Genomic DNA, 19,562 nt, shown 5'->3' on the forward strand with positions numbered 1-19,562 from the left:
GCTTCTTGCGACAAGAACACAGTTCCAGGTGGGACCCAGCACTTTATCGCACTATCTGGAAGCCTTTCATGATGTTTCTAAGAGATAAAACAGTCTGTTGGCTTCTTTAAAGAAGTATCAAGCATGGCTAGACCACAGCGACTATCTCTATGAAAGCCTTATCTACCACCCCATAGCTGCCACTTCCCTCCTTAATCCTTCCAGCCAAACCCCACGACCCAGGCAGTGCCTCTTAATTGTTTATAAATTAAATGATTACTCATATCTGCATATCAAAGGGGGGGTGTGCAGCTGGAGAGACTGATTTTCCATGCGGCTTAGTCTGGGACACGGAGACACTCTGCACTTCAGAGCTGCCCAAGACTGACAGTACTGAGCAACTGGCAGCAGCTCACGTCTCTGCCTTGTGACCCGCAGGTGCTGAGTGTAATGTCCCAGACCTGCTCCTGTGGCTCCGACCTGGGACACCCCACCCCGCAGCCCCTCTCTGCCGCCTTGCGATAAGACAAGAGATCAGATAAAAGAGGCTTATCTCCGCTTTAAGCCCAAAAATCGGTACCCCGCTGTCAGCGCCCAGCCCGGTCCGTGGGGGCTCCGCACGGGGAACCGGCGGGAGGAAGCGCAGCCCTGAGCGGCGCGGGCAGCTCCCGTGTAACACCGAGAGAAGCGCTCGGATTGGACTCGGAGTACTTGTAGTAGAAAAAAAAAAAAAAAAATCAGGAAAGTGAGCGGCGAGGGAGCAGCAGCCGCCGGGCGCTGCCGGCGCTTATCAGCACTTCCACGCTGCGGTGCCGGGCAGGGGAAAGTTTGCCCGGAGGCAACCGGCGGCGGAGCGAACTACGGGAACGGAGCGGGAATGGAGAGAAGGGAGAGAGGGGAGAGCGGAGTGAGCGCAGCGCACGCCCGGACAGGGCGAGCCGCCGGGGCAGGAGAAGCGGGATGGGGAAGGGGAATCTCGGCGGCGTGTACCGGTACTCACAGCTGGGCGATGGCGCCCTGGGAGATGACGGCGTTGTCGGAGAAGTAGGGGATCATCGCTCCCCGCCGCGGCGGCCGCCCTGCCCCGCGGCATCGGCCCCGCCGCTCTGCCCCGCGCCCGCCGCGCCGCCCCCGCCGCGCAGGCGCCAGTGGGCGGGGCCCCGGCAAACCCCGCCCCTGCCCCGCCCACACCCGCACGTGGCGGCGCGGAGCTGCGGGGAAAGGGAGGGGACACGCGGGACCGGGACACGCGGGACCGGGACACGCGGGACACGCGGACGGTCCGTCCCGCCCACGGGCCGGGCTTCAGCTGCCGGTTCCGCCGGCGGGCAGCAGCGAGGGACGGCGCGCAGTACCGCGTGCGGGTGCGCCCGGTTTTTCCATTTCCCTTCCCTTTTCATTTCCCCTTTTTCCCTCCTCAGATCTAGGCCAGCGAGGCTGCACGCCCTGCAACCGGGCTTGATGCAGCACATCAAACGATGCTTTGCAAAAGGCAGGCAGCGCCAACTCGGGTGCTTAGGAAACGACCTTAATTTCTCTCCTGCAAGAGACGGGGGGGAAGAGTTCTTGGCAGTAACTTTCACATGCAGAGACGCGACAACTTGCTTTCTGCCAAAGGAGAAGAGAAGCAGCTGCCTTTCAGTGCTGTTTAATCTTTAGCTCCATCGCCCCTCGAGAAAAGGGAAGAAAGGAAGTTATTTAGAACAAAAGTCTTGTCGTTTGGCTGCTGGGAATTCAGATGTTACAGTGCGAGGGAAACTTAATACAGTTTTCCACTGGGGAGAGCCGGGGTCAGCTCGATCCCACCCTGCACTGCCCATCCCAGACCGGCGTTCTCCAGCCCTGACACCCAGCAAGCAGCGCGGACGGACGACCGAGGAGCCTTGGATTGGAAGCAGGCTGAGTTTTGTGTTTCCCATAGGAATTCATGACATCCCAGCAGAGAGGAACACGATATACCAGCCTTAAGTCATCTGCTGTGGGTGGCACATGCCCAGCAAGGAGGCACAAGTGAGCTGGCAGGGGCAGATGTGAGTTTAAACACAACTACTTGTTAATGACATACACTCAAGAGCAAAAAATACCAAGGCATTAACTGCAGAGCTGCCCCTCTGATCTGGCAGCAGAGCTGGAAGGCAAAAGCTTCATCAGCTTTATTTCCAGTTATTAACTTAAAGTTTCAGAGAAGCAGAGAGAGGTTGAAAAACCAACACAGTGTGATGGCAGCCGCTTCAGGTCTCGATAGGAGACTTGACAGGAGCAAGAAGACACTTGTCTGAAAGGTCTTGACCATCTCCACTTCTGGGATGGGCAGGGAAAAGGGCAAAGCAGTGGAATTTGTGATTCTGCAAGTTTTGCTAGGGTACTGTTTGGTTGCAGTAATTTAAGCAATGTCATCCTATATAGCCAAGAGCGCAGCTCTGGTAATGGTGCCTCACAGCTGTAAAGGAAATGCAGTGCCAGCTTGCTGCAATGCCAAAAAAAAAATCATTTTGTTAGGCAGAAATTAAGTTGGTTGCAATAAGCAATGGAAAAATCGGGACATGAAGAAATGGAGGGTAACTCAATCCTTCCAGAGGTCAAGAGACTGGCAAGAACCTCATATTCAGTAGTAACACATACCACACATTCACAGACTGAAAAACAAGCCCAGAACTTCTGTTCTATTCTAATTAATAACTTAAGGGCTTTATTCAAGCATTGTAGAAGACTAAATGTACTTAGATACTGTCCAGACACGTCAGATTTCTTACATGTAACTACCATTATGTCAAGGCAAGCACTTAAAACCTGCTGAAAACAAGTGCAGTGATTAACTTCAAGCAGCTACTCATAGCATATGGATAATAGATTTGTGAATGAATTAGTCCTGGATTAATACAATCATGCACTGCATCTCCATATGCCAGGGAACCAAGTGATGACAGAAATATCCCATTTGTTTTCTTTTCGAACCTTTAGAAAACAGAAATAGGAAATCCTCAAGTAAGTTCACATCTTGAAATCTGCACTAATAAAAGCTATTTGAACTTGGGTTTGTTGCCATAAAGAAGAAACCCCAGCCTGAGAGTGGCACTACTTTCAGGTACATGTTAGTGAAGGTAGCATTTTAGTTCCCATGGTCCATTTGTGGAGACTCAGAGAATCATTAAGGTTGGAAAAGACCTCCAAGATCAAGTCAAATATTTGACTCATCACCACGCTGCCAACTAGACAACAGCACTAAGTGCTCTGTTTTTTTTATTTTTTGCTTTTAACATCAGACTTAGGGAACAAGTCTATTTCTTTGTCGAAGTTGCTCCTATATTTAGAAATAAGTAAAAGTTTAGCCCCAGTAAATCGATGTTTCAGCATGCAGAAGCAAGGAGCAGGCAGAAAGAAAGGGATGCACGAGATGGGAGTTTAGGCAGCAAGTCACAAGACAGCCAAGAAACTGCTCCTGGCTGGAAGCAGGTGCACTCTGCTGGGACAAATACATGAAGAATTTAAAGTGCACAAAATTGCAGTGATGACAGGTAGCAGCCTAAATCACCACCGAGCCGCAACAGAGCATGTGAGCAGAGCCATTAATCACTGCATGACAAGATGTAAACTCGCCTGTCTGGGGTCTCAAGTGCTGCCCGGCCCAGTGCACGAAATGATACTTGGCTGCAGGAAAGCGGGCACTGCTCGCCTGAGTTCTCATCATTTCACACTCCCCAGGAGGCCACAGGATCAGCAGGGCCCAGGGGAGCAGGCAGCAAACCCTGTATGGCACCGTGACACCACAAGCCCGTGCGACAGCAGGACCCGTTTAACCTTTGAACACCACACAAACCAATAAGCTGGAGTTATATACATAACCATAAAAACACCCATCCCCAAATCTTTACTACACTAAGGCAGCAGTTATGGAAGAACCAGTTATGGAAGCACAATGGAAAAAAACCAAAGAGTGTGAGGGATGTCTGAGCAGGCACTTCAGGAGGGGGGAGCAGAGGGAATGCTACCGGAGCTGCCTCTGGAGAGGAGTTTCAGGGGCTGGAAGGAGAACATGCATGCACAGATCTCTCATATTGACGAGTGTTCGGTCTGGCAGACAAGGCTGACAACATATTGTTTATTTATGCAGTCATCGTTTTCACCGGTGTCTGCATTGCAAAACTACACAATCCCAGCAGCCTGCACAGTACCTTCACCTGTTTGGCTTTCCTGATGCATGTTAGCAGTTTTTGATCTTGCAATGATGTAACAGAGTAAGTCTGTGTCCTACACAGGACCAGCACTTGCTAATGGGGTTCTCCCTGTCCAGCCCAGGTCCCAGTGCACAGGTCACCATGAAGTGCTCCATTCAGGCTTGGAACTGGCATGCCCAGATTTGACACTTGCAGGAGGCATGCTCAGAGCTGGACACCCAGTCCTGTCAGTGCACATAGTCCACATGCAAACAGGCCATTCATCAAGCTTCTGTTTCCATCCAAGATCAACAGCTTCAGGCTGAATTGCTGCTTCTTGTCAGACCACACAAAGGTGCAGGTGTCATCGTGTTCCACCCACTCCTATCCCACAGGGGCTTCCTGAGGGTCTGCTCATGTGTTAACATGATTAAATCTGGAGCATGATTGTCTCATTAGACATCTTCAATTTTTAGTCTACACTAAGGGGGACCTGATGACCTTTTTTCATTTGAGATGAGATGACCTCATCTCAACCTAATGAAACCAATATACTGTCATAGTCTTTCTAACTCCAGTGAGTATGAAAGGTTGAGTATACTCCAGTGAGTATGAAGGGTTGGGTATTATTAAGTCTGTTTAGACTTAAGTCCAGGTACTCTGCAAAAGCAAGGAATGTTCTGTTCCTACAAATATGGAAAGTACCACAGCTGTAACACTGGTCATGTTCAAGGTAAAGGGGACAGTGGGAGGCTGTCACACATAGGAATTTTGCCCTCAGTCATTATTATCAGTATCACAGATAAGGCAACACAGAACCCAGAGTCACGTTTTCAGGGGACTATGAAAAAAACACTCGTGAAGCTGCTGTGTTAGACAAACAAACCTCCCCCTCATCCCCAGCACATCCTCTCCCTGCCGAGCAATGTGCCACGGCCGTGCCTGCTCAGCCACCTTTACTGCACATGTGGAAAGCTTGTTCTTTACTGTTCAACAGCTGTTTCCGGTGATATTTATGAAAAGCCACCGAATTTTGAAAACAACACGTCCCTGCCCACAGCCAAGCACGGGAGTCTTGCACAGGCACCGTCGGGGAGCAGAGGTAGCAAGTTCATTTCCGTGTGCAGAGGTGGGGCCAAGTCCTTTGTTTCTTCTCACCGGCAGCTACACTCTGTTTGTCCACAAAGGCAGCTGTCTCTGCATCAGCTCTGATGGGGAAAGGGTCCTAAGGGTTGGCCTTGAAAAATCTGCTGCCACACTGAGCTCTTTGAGGGTCTGATGACCCTTTTGGTGGGAAGTCTATTAAGTCATTCTTTTGCTGTTGAGGATATGTGGCTTTAAGCACTGAACAGAGTCAACAGATGAGTCTGAGTGGATTAAACGACCAAATAGACGATTTATTTGGGAAGAGCCTTAAATTAGTGCAAAAAACCTGTAAATAGGTAGAGACCCACTGCTGAGAGCAGCACCTCCTGCATTCATCTCCTACTGCTGCTTCTACACCTTGGAGAAGTTAATCTGCCAGAAGCCTTCTGCATGGTTTTAGCACGGGAGATGAAGCCTTCTGCATTCTGCAGTCCAATTTATCAGGAAAGCATGAAGCGATTTCAGGAGCAGCGATCATAAACAAGCCAATGCACGCAGGGCAGGAGGAGATCGAGTAGAGCACAGACACAAAGCTTTCCCAGTGATTAACAGACATACCACCCACCAAGGCAGGGCTTACATACACCAGCTGGATTACACACAGCCAGGGAAACTTAACCAAGTAATTATAAAGGAGCCCATATCTAGTTAAAACAAAAAAAAAATCAAAAAAAGAAAAAAAAATCAGGGGGGGAGGCAGGAACAGGGAAAGCACGCAAAACTGTACTTTAATCCTGAAGAACCAGTCAGAACAGGAAGCCACATTCTAAATTTGGTTATTTAAGCTGTCAAAGAGTATTTCTGTTCCCAGTTCTTGAGCAAAGAAATCAGACAAGTACAGGGGTAGGGAGATAAGCATCACTGAAAGAACAAACCCTTGCTTTTAAAGCCCTTTGGTCAGCTGCCCATCATGATCGATGATTAGGCTGCCTAGTTGAGAATTCAACACCTATTTTGCAATATTATCAGTTCATTAAACCCTTCCCTCACCAGCCCCACATCCAATCACTGTACAGTTTACTTATCATTAAATCTTACAGGGTCTGACACAGAGAGGCCAATGCTCAATTACACCTTTTTTACAGAGCTTGAAGCAAAGATGACTGAAGGGACCCGAGCAGGAAAAGGGACACAAACAGCAATATCTGCTCTCAACAAGCAACACCAGTGTAGGTAATGCATTATTTCAGTGACCTGTAGAAAAAGAAAGATCTAAATCCTCCCAACTGTCCAACCCTCCACTTACCCAGTTTTATAAAGGAATGTTTTTGATGCAAAGACACCAACCAGCTGAACGGCAATGAGTCCAGAAACCCTGGCTCAGATTATCAAAATACATTTAAGTGTCTGAAATCCATGAAATGCTGAAAACCCCTAAGATTCATGTTTAACTTTGAAATCTTATGAAGGTGTCTCACCAGGAAAGGGAATTTCAGTTTCCCTTTCTATTCCTTTAGCTTAGAGCACCTGGTTCATGCTCAGCAGGAGACAGAAGCACGAATGGAATCCTTAAGGCACCTCCTGGTCAGCCCCTCCTCTGTGACCCTCTGAAAGAGCACAAGTGCATGGGAGCAGCTGTTTTGGACTCTAGACCCTTTTGGTAGCTGAAGGATCTGACCCACCTTCATTCCTTTTACTTCCCAGCTTGTCCTTGCCCTGTTCCTCATTCTCCTCTCTTCACACGCTTAGAATGACAAATTCAAAACCACTTTTCATAAGCATTCAGATTTTGAGCGAGCTCCCTGTGGTTACCTGGTAATTTGGCAATGCAATGATATTACTCTGCTTGATCCTTCAGCCTGAAGATCACACCTGAAATCATCTCACACATTATTGTGATCCACAGGTATGTCATCGGACTGGACTGAACACGTTGCAACCACAAACACAGACCTTGCAATGAACCAGCCCTGCAGATAGCTGTTACTAATCTAATAAACCCAAATTTTACTGCCAGTTCAATACCTTTGCTCTCAGTTTGGTGATAAAAGAGCTGGTATTCAAAAATGAGAGCCACTGTATTGAATCGTGGCCCACAGAACTTTTTCTGGTGGTCAGCAGAGCTGGCAGATGACCAGAACTGTTCTTTATCTCGGCATTACACTCTCCCCAAGCAGCTGTAGTAAATGCCAGAGAGAGACTGAGCTGTCACTGAAAGGAAAGACAGAAAGATGAATTCAGGAAACACATTCTAAAGATAAGGTTCATACTACAAGAGCTTAGTAATCTCCAGCACGGATAAACACACGTTTTCCTGTACAGCGCACACACAGCCCCTTCTTACTCAAGATCTGGAGTTAACAAACTGTCTTGCACACCCATTAAAGACCCGGCTACTGTTCAAGTACCAACAGAGTAAATGTTTGGCAGCTGCAGCAGCAAGCAAAGGCAGCACAAGGAAGGTTTAGTTGCCAGAACTCTCGCACACACGGCTTTTGGAAGTGTCTCCTGTAACACCAGATAGGTTTTAAGGATAACAGGAGTGGCAGGACCCTGGCACAGGAGCACCAAATGGTGATGACACACACCTCCAAAAGTCACAGCATGCTGCAGATCCACATCTCAGTGTGAGTGTGAAAGAGCCTTTGGAAGTGCACTCAATTCAGTACCACATGATCACCCCCCCACATTTCTTGCAGGGACTAACACTTTTTACAACAGGTCTCAGTTTAAAAATCAAACAGGCTGCCTTACAGTTTATTGAGCTGCTGCCCTGTAGAAGGAAGCACATGCACCTATTCCATTTACTCTTTTAAAAACAACTTTTATACCTCTATAAACCATCAGCTCCTGCATCAGACTGTGGTCTTCTACTACTAAAACAAAGGTATTTACTCACTGCTTGAGACCTTGAGGCAACTTGGCACATCCAACTGTTATCATGGCAATAATCTGATTTGCTTTCCTTCCCAGTTCACTCCTGGAAGGAACTATTTTGACTACAAAAAACAAACCAGAAGGTAACCATACTTGTGCTGTAAAAGGTGTGGGGTTTTTTTTTCTTTTGAAATTATAATTTAACACCACACTCTTGCCTCCACTTGAAGAAGAGAGGGCAAGCACTTTCTGAGAACATCTTCAGGTAATAAGCCCCAGATTTCAAGCAGGATATAATCACTTTCTGTGGCACCTGAAGGGAATGACAGGCTCCTTCAGCTTTACCTGAACAAATGGACTTTAGTCTGAACCACTCTCAGACCATAAAAGTTCAAAGAATCCCTCTGAAGTCCCTGGCAATACAGCTCACCCAATTTTACATGCAGCAGTTACTGAGCAGCCCCAAATGCTGCATTTCAGAACCAGAGTGGTTTCAAGGCACACAGAAGTGGTAAAATCATGATGGTGTGGAAATAGAGGCACCATTTAAAACATAAACCCCAAAAAAGCAAGTGGCACATCCTGATGGCAAATGCAATGCAGCTGCAGCACTGCTGCTGCCCTGGGCCCGGAGATGTCGTTTGTCAGCAAAACAAAGATGCTGAATCTTTGCAACCTTGGCACAGAGCACACAAAACCTGAATGTCAATACCTCAGCGGGTGTAAACACGACTCACAGCTCAATACATGAGCGTTTTAGGTACATTTTAACAACCTCGGGATGCTGCAAAGAGCTTGTTAACATAGCTGCTCCATTAAGAGTGTATTCAGTGTGGCAGCAGCATGTCTGGGGGACAGGAGAGATGTGCAGGCCAGCCTCCAGACAGCCTAATAAAAATGTCAGAACATAGCTATGAAGGTAATAAATGTAATAAATAGATTGTTCAGGACATCTGCTTATGCAGCACTGTCTTGGTTCCATTAGCCAAGAGTGACAGGGACTGGCTCACCCAGGGCCTCCAGAGCAAGAACCTGGATCTGTGTCAGGGCTTTGGGGATCTCACCCATAAACTGCATGAATGGTCAGTGCTACAGCTGGACACAGAGACCCTCCCTGGGCTTCCCCCAGAGCAGGGCTTGGGTATGAAAAAGAATGTTACAAAAACAAAGCTGATTTCACCTATTTGTTCAGCTTCAGGTACTGGCAGCATTAACTTGCTGGGGTTTTTAATAATGGATAGAAATATTTCTAGAAATCAGATCTGTGTTCACTATACCCAAGTACTTCCCTCAGTAGGAAAACAAATGATTTCTCTTTGCATCAACACAAAAGAGTTTGACAGGAAATGCCATTTCAAGCACCTTCCAAGGATCACTGCAGAGCACACAGGAACTCTCTCTCTGCACTCTGATAGCCCTTTCCATCTTTTGGACAAAGGTTTCAAGCAGATTCTGCTAATTCCTAAAGCAGAAAGCTCCTCAGTCCATGATGGTGCTGGCGAGTGCAGACTTGTCAGGTCATTTGAATGCTCTGTAGAGCAGGTTTATGTTTAAACAACATTTTCACACAGTTCTCCCTTCTCTCTGAGACCCAGTCCAGGCAATCACAGGCGTCTCTGGTGTTAGATCTTAAAAAGCACAAGCCAGCAAACAGACAGATAATTTCATTTAAGTATGGTGATCTTGATGTAATCACCTACAAGTTTAAGCTTCTGTTTATAGCTTATTTCTCTGCCTCTCTGGAGGATATTTTAGTCTGCTGCTTTTCAGTCTCTGCTCAACAAACACTGTCCCTCCTGCTGTCCTGCTGCCAGGCTTTCCTGCATGTTCCCCCTCGCCTCAATATATATCCCATACCTCATCAGGGAGGAAAGATAAACAGCAGAAACCTAACACAAGAAGCTATCTAGATTTTGCTAACCACAGGATTAGCAGTGCTGTTGAGCTGGATCTGAGTGTAACATTTCTTCTGAGGCAGCAATCCCCAGGCTCTGCAGAGACGTGAGGACATGGAATGGAAATGATGATTGTCAAGACTGACCACTGCAAAAATCTTCTGACACCAAACAAGTCCACGTGCTTATGCTTAGGTCTTCACTAACTCCCTTGCAAGCATGAACACCTTTGTGCACTGAGATCCTATTTAATAACCTTTGAAAAGTTATTTTATTTATGCAAACACACATTTAGTCCTCCCCCAGCAGTACTCCTGGCTTCAGTGTCCAGTTAACAGGATGAGTTTGGACATGCCTGATGCCTGACACGCTGAGGTAGCATGTGAACACATTTTCCATGACCGCAGGAGACAAAAGGTCTCTTCACCAGAAGAATTTTACAAACAGTGAAAAAAATCCCACCCCAAACACTGACCACTGACTGGAGCTGCAGCCAGGTCATCTGAATGAAGCCTCAGGAGAACTGGGCCCTGCCCAGGCAGGCAGTGAGGAATGTCAGGCTACTGCAGAGCATTACCTGAGTGACACTGCAGCTGGAAACACACCACTCCTTCTAAGCTAAACTTGATCTGTAGCCTTTTTATTGTTTGGATTTTTAATAGCTGCTACTTGCTATGTTCTTGTGAAAAGTGGGGATTAGATATACTCAGCAACTGTTTATGGACATCTGCTGCTCCTCCACAACAGGACTCCAGGTTCACTACTTACCCCATTTGACTCTATTATTTTTATCCTACTGTAATCAAACACATTGAACACCCACCCTCTTGTTCTCCTCCAGAAGGAGTTTGGTTTTAGTTAGCTCTGTGACCCCAGTAACAGGAGCCACGGAGCTCAGATCACCACATCAACAGCAGGCTGTCATTTCCTACCCCAGGAAGTTATTTCAAATATATTAAATAAAAGCTTGTTTCAGACCTAACCTACAATGGTTGCTAAGTGCCCACAACAATTAAATGCCTCCCATCCCTTCCAATACATTATGTATACTGAGATCAAGTCATGAGTTGATCTTGTGACTGCTGGAAGGCCAAGAGTAAAATGAAAAATTGGAGTTTAGCTGAGTTCAGTTTGAGCCTTCGGGAATTGTGCTTTCCAGCTCTCCTCTCACTCCTGAAAGCTGTAAAATGAAGAAACAGCAATTCTTAGATCATCATTTAGGGCTATAAGACTGAAGTAAACAAGTCAGTCACCTTCCCTGAGCCACAGATTAACAGAGCTACAGTGAAATCATGGGAATGTGCAACCAGGACAGCTTTTTCTTTTGCAGATTCATCCAAGCTGGCCCCAAAACACAAAGACCAGATCTCATTCAAGTATTTTAAATACTAGATATTATGGCTTCTGTTGCTACCTACTCACACAAACATCATTAAGCAAAGAACCGTAACAGTCAGAGAGCTCATAAAGGGAGAACCATTTCACCTTCACTTCCCCTTTACTCCCTCTGGAGGGAATCTGAAGCCTTTCACAAAATCTGACTGCAACATTTTAAGCCAAGAAGTGTTCCTGCCATTGGAGAAGTCACCTGATATATACGATTTTTGCTTTTATCAGGTTCAGCTGAAATAATTCTTTTGAAGGCTTAGAGAAAAGGAGACAAAGCTTACAAGACCCCAGGAAGTCTTACCCTGCAGACTGTACCTACATTATAAAAATCACCATTACTTGTCACAATTCAGTCAGCTGAGTTTCAATGTTTATTTTTTAGCAAATAACATTTACCAAAAAATGTTCTTCCTGAAGCAACCGAAATCAACATTGACAAGAGGTGAACACCTCCCTGCAAAACAATCCCAATTAAACAAACAAACAAAAAAAAATCCCTGGAAATTCTCAGTGTCCCCTAATTTTGGAGCATAAATTTGATGACCTGCAGCAGCAGCAAATATCCACAAATCCACTGAATGTGCTGCAGGTGCCTGTATGGATCAGGATCACCCTTGATGGCAACAGGGACTTTTTAACCAGAGAACAGGAGTTTATTAGTCTGGTTATGCCTCTCAGAATACTCTGATGGTGGACTAAATCCTGAGAAGCAACACAGGACACTGGAGGGAGCTACAGAAACAGCAGTTTGGAGAATATATTCACTGACATCTTTGCCAACTGTTCCCCATATTTTTTTTTTAGTGTGCAATCTGACTTTTCCCATTTCCTGCTGCAGCAAACCCTTTATTAGAACCCATTTTTCAGTGAGGCTCATTTAAGACAGTTGTGCAACATCAACAACAGGCAGAAAGCAATGTGTGTTTGCAGGACATGCCAGAGGAACAACAAAAGCCCTGTGGAACATTCCACACAGCAAAGCATCCTCAAGGACTCTTGTGAGTGACAATCTTACCTCCTGGGCTGGGACCGGCATTCTTCTTCCCCGCTGTCTGCCTCCTGCACACATAAGGAAAGGAAAAAAACATTAATATCTTTTAATACATGCAGAAAGCAAAGGCTTGCGTTTCACTGGTTTGATTGTGTAAGGCAAGGGGAACTCTCCCTGCTCCTGCATGCAGCTGTCACTAGAGAGGAACTCACTTTCTGCTCAGCTGTCACTTCATGTTCTCTCAAAAGCCTTTTAAAAACTCAACGTTACAGGAATTTTTGCCCCTGCAGGATGTTACATGCTTTTGCATGGACTTCCAGTGACCCCTGCCAAACATGGCAGGCTGAGAGCCAAACACATAGTTCACTTCTGGGCAAAAAATCTCTGCGTTTTTATTACCTTTATGGAGATCATATTAATTCATAGTCCAGTGTCAGCAATCAAGTGTAAAAATCCACAAAACCAGCACGTAATAAACCTGACAAATCAGGCTGAGCGAGCACAGATATGGCCAGAAAGGAGAAATTTGACATATTACACTGCTTTAGAAGAGATATTAATATGCACAATCTCTAATGTGCTGTGGAATTTTACTAGGCCTACCTACTACAGCCCAAAGCAATACCTCAGCAGAGAGATCTCAGCAATTAATTCTGCTTCACAGTACATTTACATACGCCCTGCCAGGCACTGGAGATGGGGTACAGGATCTATTGTATTAGTGAGAACTAATTATGTTCGCGCAGGTCCAGAGGGAAAAAAGCATTTTAAAACATACCAAGGGTTTTGTCAGGGCAGGGGCATCCCATGAAACCAGAGTTCAAACAGAGGAAGGAAAAAGATAATTTTGTTCTTGGCTGCTCTGGGCTTCCCTCCTGCAGGTCTCCTTTAGAGTGGTGAGTTTTTCAAGCCACAGCCAGCAAGGTGCTTGCAAGGGACCTGAGCCACTGAGGGTGTTTCACACAAGGGTGAAGCTGAATTTGCAGTGACACAGCGACTGTGCTCTCCTTTCCAGCACTGCCCCTGGCCCAGACTCCTCTGCAACAGGCTCCAATGATGCTCTCCTATGAACAACCCCAGGGGAGACTGTACAGCTCCTGTGAACTACAGTCTCTCTGGTTACTGGATGCAAAGGTCCAGTTTACTTCACTTTTTAATCAAAGTAAAATGCAGATGCTCCTGCTGGATATTCTTTATTTCAATGATCTGAATCTAAGATATATGAGAATAACTAGACAATGCTCCTTGCTACTGGTCTTCTATTTCTAAGAACAGGACTAGAGCACCACTGCACCACCAAGTCCTTCACTTGGAGCCACCTGCAACCACAAATTCAAGCTAAAATCTGCAGACCATCTACACCAAACAAAAGCTGGCAGGAATATCTTCTACTCATCATACCTGAGAATTGGCTCAGCGACTCGATAAGGGAAGTAGCATTCCTGACCCCTTCAAGATGAAAACACCAATGAACTCCACAGTCAACAGCAAAGGAGCTGTTGCATCATTCAGAGAGCGCAGATGAAGAGCAGCCACTGGAGCAGCGGCAGCTTTTTAAGACCAGGGAGCCAAGTCCTTGAAGATTTGTAATCCTAATTACCAGCATTTCCCAGGATAGTGTGCTTTCATTTCTCACCCCAGCACTGGCAAGTGTAGGCAATCCTGCCAGAACATAAGCTGCAATTGAGTTCCCTGTGGGTTTAAAAGTTGACTTGGGGGAGCAAGAGAAAGAGGTCAGAAGAGAGGGGAAGATGTTTCATTACATGTAGAATTGCTAAAGATATGATGGCGTTTTTGGATAAAAAGTGTATATTTAGCTAGAGAACAAGCTCCTCAAACTCCACAGTAAGGCAAAACAACCGAAAGAGCCCTTGAAGTCTCATTTGTGCTGCTCAGGAACTCAAGTTATGCAAACATTTTTAGTATTATAATGAGCGGCCATTTCTACCTGCCAAGAAAAATCCTTGTCACAGCAATTGGCAAGCCTGGTGTGCCATAGCCAAAAGTTCTACAAATGACAGGAGAAGATCCTGAAATATGTAGATCATTATCTTAGCTCCCCTCAAAATTCAACCCTCAGGAGTTCAGTGTGGAGGAGGCCAGACATGGCCCAATTAATCACCATCTGTCTCTGCTGAAGCTCTTACATCTCTTTGATACCAGACATAAATGTTTGTGTGAGGAGCACATTCACTCAGAATATAACTGACTACAAAAACAGAACTGTAGGTAAGTGTGATTTGAGCAAGAGACCCATTGCCAGTACCTGGGATGCCGTCTGGAACAAAACTGACCTTCAGCAGCCTCCTCATCTCATCAGCAACCCTCCTGCAGCCTACTCCTTTCCTGGACCTCATGTTTTGTCCTGGATTTACAGAGTGGTCAGATTCAGGTACCTGAACCCTATCCACGGTCCCTTCTGCAAATGCTTCCATGGACAGAAGGCCTGAGAGAAGACACAGCCAACGCTCCAGTATTTCACATATCCCACCCCAAGTCGCTGCTGCCATTCCCGCTGTGCTGTGGTCACTATAAAATCCTGCAGCCACAAAACATCATCCCCCAGATGCCCGTCTGGAGCCCAGGCGGCTGCAGTGGCGCCTCTTCCCGCTAGAGGGGAGGGCAGGACAGGGATGTGGCCGCTCCGGTGCCGCTGCAGGGAGGAACCGGCTCCAAGGGGACACTGACACGACCCCTAGAGCCAGCACCTCCACGCTCTCTCGCCGTTTCCAGCGTTTTTCCAAAGGCGAAAAAGTACTGCTGCCACTACAATTTATCAGCCAAGACGCGGCTCAAACATTCCTTTCCGAGGACATCTTGGAGAAGGAACATGCTCAAACAGCATCCTTGGACAGCGAATGCAGCCACTTGGAGGTGTGACCTGTGACACCACTCCAGCTCTCTCAGCTGCCTTTGCACAGCTGGTGACAAGAACTTCGGATGCTGCCCCAGCTCCGGGTTCGCCGTGCCCTGCAGCACCCGTGATGTGACCACAGCGACAGACCCAAGAGATGGCAGCTTCCCCCGATGCTCCTTGGAGATTCCCGATGCTGGATGGCTCCAGCCCCAAATCAGCCTGCAGGAAGGAGGAAGCTGAGCAGCACTGATGAGCTCCAGAGGGAGTCATGCCCTGCTTTCCTTGACCAGAAACAGAGGCCTCAGGGGAAATGGAAGGAATGAGTCGCATAGCTCTAAACTAGGCCACGATATTAAATGCAGTTTAAAGTGAAAGATGAAAAATTCCATCTCTGCTCCTTTCAGGCCATGTAGGACAGAATATGCAAAACATTAATCCTGTTTGTGCTTTGATCCACTGCCAACTATCTGTCATCAAAAGGGCAAGGGAGAGGAGAGAAATTTTGGAGTGCTGTTCTGTTCTATACAATGGGAGTCACTCCATGTCACGCAAACAATTCTCCTCTTATAAATCTCCTTTTTGCAGACTGATATAATGATAAACAAGATTCAATCTCCACTCTTACGTACGGAGACTGGAGCTGTCTGCCTGGATTTAACATCAGGAACATCACAGCAAGTTCTTGTACTGTAAGATATGATTATTAGCTTAAGTCATGCACCTAATAATCACTGCATTTCTATTAACCAAGGAACATTTCACACAGACTACACCCTAAAAATACATCTTTCAAACCTTAAAAGGATTCCCACTTAATAACTGCTGGCTAAGTATGATTTTATATCAATGTACCTGACTGTATGGACAACGCCTGCGAAGTGCTTTTATCAGGAATGAGTTGTGACAGCCAGCAAATAGCAAAAGAGCACCAACAATTCAGAGAGTTTTCTCCCCTTAAAGTCAGTATCTTGCTTGTAGCTGTGAGGTGAACACTACAGACATTACAGAAAATTATTTAGTATCAATATTGCTAAACCATGCCATCAGAGGGGGTTTTCATTTAACATGGTCAAACGTCCACCATGTGGACAGCTTTGGACTGAGTCTCAAAGGAGGAACTCCAAAGCAAAGGACTGTAATTAAATGAGCAGTCTCCCAGCTCCCGACTTCCCTGGCTACATCCCGTCCAGTTGTTCAGACACACACTAAGTGCCTCTGAACCGAACACAACCTTCGCTGGGAAGAAGGCAGCTGCTCCAGTCAAATCAGAGGCTGTGCAACCGGGCACTGACCCAGTAGTTAAACCATGCAAATGCTCCTTTCACAGCATCCACCAATGTCCCAGTGTCCCTTTGTTTGGGCTACAGCCACGCAGAGCACTGCACACTTCCCCATACAGGAGCTCTCCTCACGTGCCAGCAAATATTAAGCAAGTCAGTACAAAAGCCACCCACCCACAACTATTTCCCAATGCATGGATAACCCAGTCTGGTCAAGTCTTGCAGAGGGTGCCACTGCTGCAGCCACAGCCTCTCCTCTAATGCAACACAAGGCACACAGAGATAAGAGCATCCACCGGATGATCAGATTCCTTAGGGCTCAACTCAACTCCTGACACAGGAATGTGGTGACAGTGGAGATGTCCTGGGGTACCCAACATCTGCACGGAACTGGCACCAGATGCCCAAAGAAGCAGCTCTTTAGAGGCTTATGAAGTCCAAAGGATCAGGATCTGTGCCTGGACATCACACAGAACTGAAGTTCAGTGCCGTCCAAGACGAAATATTTTATAAGATTCCTGTTCAACAGCAGACCCTGCACAAAGCTGGTCCTATCAATAATCTCAAATCATCTGCTAGAACAAAGCAAGACAAATGTTTGAATCGCACTGCCAAATATCTATTACACATTTCTGTAGCAGAGGGACTTTCCTGCAGTAGTCTGAGTCGTATCAGTCTCTTAAATAAACTGTGTGAGCAAAAAGCCCACACATGCTGCATTTGCAGTATGGCTGAAGTGCCAGCAACAACACTGGCTGGGAAAACGAAACAAGGGCTGACTCCAAAACCTGGGTTGATAAAAGGTTTCCTTTTTTCTTGCAAGAAGCCCAAGACTACACACAAATTCATTGGGGGTTAAGGGAAGATGCAAAACTGTACCAGGTACCACTTCGTCTGACCACGTCTAGTAGCAGCTTGACCCTTTAAAAAGGGTCACTTGGCCACCAAAAAAATGGGCATCCAGAGTCTGCAAGTTCCACAGCTGCAACATAGAGAACCAGAAATCTGCAGCAGTTTGTGTGAACCAATTTACTCAGTGTATTTTGGAAACCATCGGTGTGGTAGCAATGTGCAAGTACTCGCTAATAGTGGATAGGTCTCAAAGATGATCTGAAAACCAGTTTACTTCAGACTCCCTTGGTCTCTGGAGATGGTTAACCTTAATCAAGAATAAAAATTATGAAACTAATTAATAAAGTCACCTAGCATGCTCTAGAGAGGAAGCTCACTGCTACTTTTTGAAATACTTGTATCTGCCATCAAACACATTTTAAAGTAGAAGCTGCTACCAGGAAGTCTTTAAGTTTGACATAAAAGTTCTTCAAAAAGCTGAGCAAACCAGGCCACAAATGAGAAAGGGGAGAACTGCACTGTGTTTTGCATAGAGCTTTTACCTCTCCCGAGCCATAGGGATAAGGGATAAACAAGCATTTCTCCAGCTGTTGCTCTCTCATCCCTCACCATTTGCATAAAATGTTTTGAATGAATGCTGTTTTCCTCCTCACATGTTTTCTGGATTTGAGGTTCCACATAAGCAGTAGCCTTCTGCAGCCAAGTGTTCATTCAGAGGTTGGCATTCCTTCTGGATTGTTTTCTGTATCACTTTGCTATGTCAGTAATTGGTATATTTAGGTCAAAGACATTGTGCTCATGCTTGGGAGAGAGAAAAAAACAAGTTCCTTATCAAAGCTTTCATCTTCCCGCTGGAGCTGAGAGATTTATGCAAACCTTGTTTAGATTAGCACTCACTAAAAACTGCAGAACTAAAACTCAGACACTTCAAGACAAAAATTACAAGCCTTCAACTGGTACAACAAGAATTAGGATGAGAAATACAGTGTGACACAGCCTGCTACAGTACACCACAAGAACAGATTAAAAAGCAGATTACTGTCAACTGAATTTCTGCACTGAAATCAGCTTGCCTGATGGGGAGTGCAACAGCTTTGCCTTAATCAGAGACCCACCTAAGGGGAAGAAAAAAAAATCCCATACATTGCAGATACATATTCAGTTTAAATATCCCTACATCAAATGTGTATTAGTGTAACTTCTCTCTCTAAAACTGTGTAGTAGCACATCATCTCTGGCCACTTGCAGACACTAAGGAAAAAAAGCCCAGCAGAACTATTGTCTCCCTGAATAGACCTTCCCCCTGACTTTCAGCACCATGCAAGTATGACAGAAAGACAGGTATTTAATGTAATTATGATGCTCTGCTGGATTTAATGCCTACCAGAACCCTAAAGGTACCTGCTTAATCTCCTTTTAGGCAAAGTTAATGACATTGTCCACTGGAAATCTTAGAATCTAGGAGCATTTGTTTCCCTAGAACAATAACAAACGCTTCTGGTGATGGGCCAAGTGTGAGAAGACTCACTGGCTGTATAAACACAGGCACTGGAACTCCAGTTTTCATACTGGAAACTGTTGCTGACGTCAAGGGTATAGTTTGACTAAGACAAGTCAAAGATATGCATGTGTACACTGGTGAATCTCAGGGCAGGGCTTCTACACAGCCAACAGTCTGTGATTAAAATGAAATCCCAGCTCCACAGGTTACCACAACGAGCAGCCCTTCATTATCCACTCATGCAGGCTGACACATTTACATGCATGAAATTGTCCCTCTGCAATTATGCAGGATGGACATTCACACCTCAAACTCTCTCCAGTCACTGCCTGTTAAAACACAAACCTTACTCAACCTCTCAATGCCCTCCAGAGCTTCCAGAGCAGTCCTGGCCACACACCTCCTCACCCACAGGGTTCACATCTTCACCTCAGAAGCTAGGCCTCTTTCCAGCTGGAGAGAGAGAGAGGCTCTCCTCAACTGCTGCATTAAAAAAGTGGCAGCTAGAATTAAACAAGATTGAAGGAGCCTGAAAAGCAAACTGGCTAATGAGCCATATGCAGGGAAGCTGGAGACCTGGAACTGCAGCTGATACTCTTTTACCATCCATGAGCAATAGGAAAGCATTACAAGGAATAAGGACATAGATCAGACACAGCAGATGCACAACACCAGCTTCTGGGTTAAATTACTTTCCCATT

The 19,562-nt window shown here is 46.1% G+C and overlaps 1 protein-coding gene and 1 long non-coding RNA gene across 9 annotated transcripts in view; one reads left to right on the plus strand and one right to left on the minus strand.

Moving 5' to 3' along the window:
* Window positions 1–19,562, minus strand: part of SSH2 (slingshot protein phosphatase 2) — a 99,430-nt gene that overhangs the window by 50,005 nt on the left and 29,863 nt on the right. For 3 of the 7 annotated variants that reach the window (XM_066333413.1, XM_066333417.1, XM_066333412.1), the window contains exon 1: window positions 980–1,140. Coding sequence is in view for 3 of the 7 variants with exons in the window: in XM_066333412.1 (XP_066189509.1) it covers window positions 980–1,035 (56 nt within the window). In the remaining 4 variants the exon portion in view is untranslated. Of the gene's footprint in view, window positions 1–979; window positions 1,141–12,395; window positions 12,440–19,562 lie in introns of those variants that run through there. The other 4 variants (XM_066333411.1, XM_066333410.1, XM_066333418.1 and 1 more) reach the window with 3 other exon arrangements.
* LOC136370139 (uncharacterized) lies at window positions 1,767–7,241 on the plus strand. 2 transcript variants are annotated; one of them, XR_010745123.1, is made up of 3 exons: window positions 1,767–2,009; window positions 6,365–6,452; window positions 6,737–7,241. It is a non-coding gene; the product is annotated as an uncharacterized lncRNA (long non-coding RNA). The 2 variants fall into 2 exon arrangements; XR_010745122.1 differs by having other exon boundaries at window positions 6,365–7,241.

The sequence above is a fragment of the Sylvia atricapilla genome, chromosome 20 (assembly GCF_009819655.1).
Source record: "Sylvia atricapilla isolate bSylAtr1 chromosome 20, bSylAtr1.pri, whole genome shotgun sequence".
Classification (NCBI taxonomy): domain Eukaryota; kingdom Metazoa; phylum Chordata; class Aves; order Passeriformes; family Sylviidae; genus Sylvia; species Sylvia atricapilla.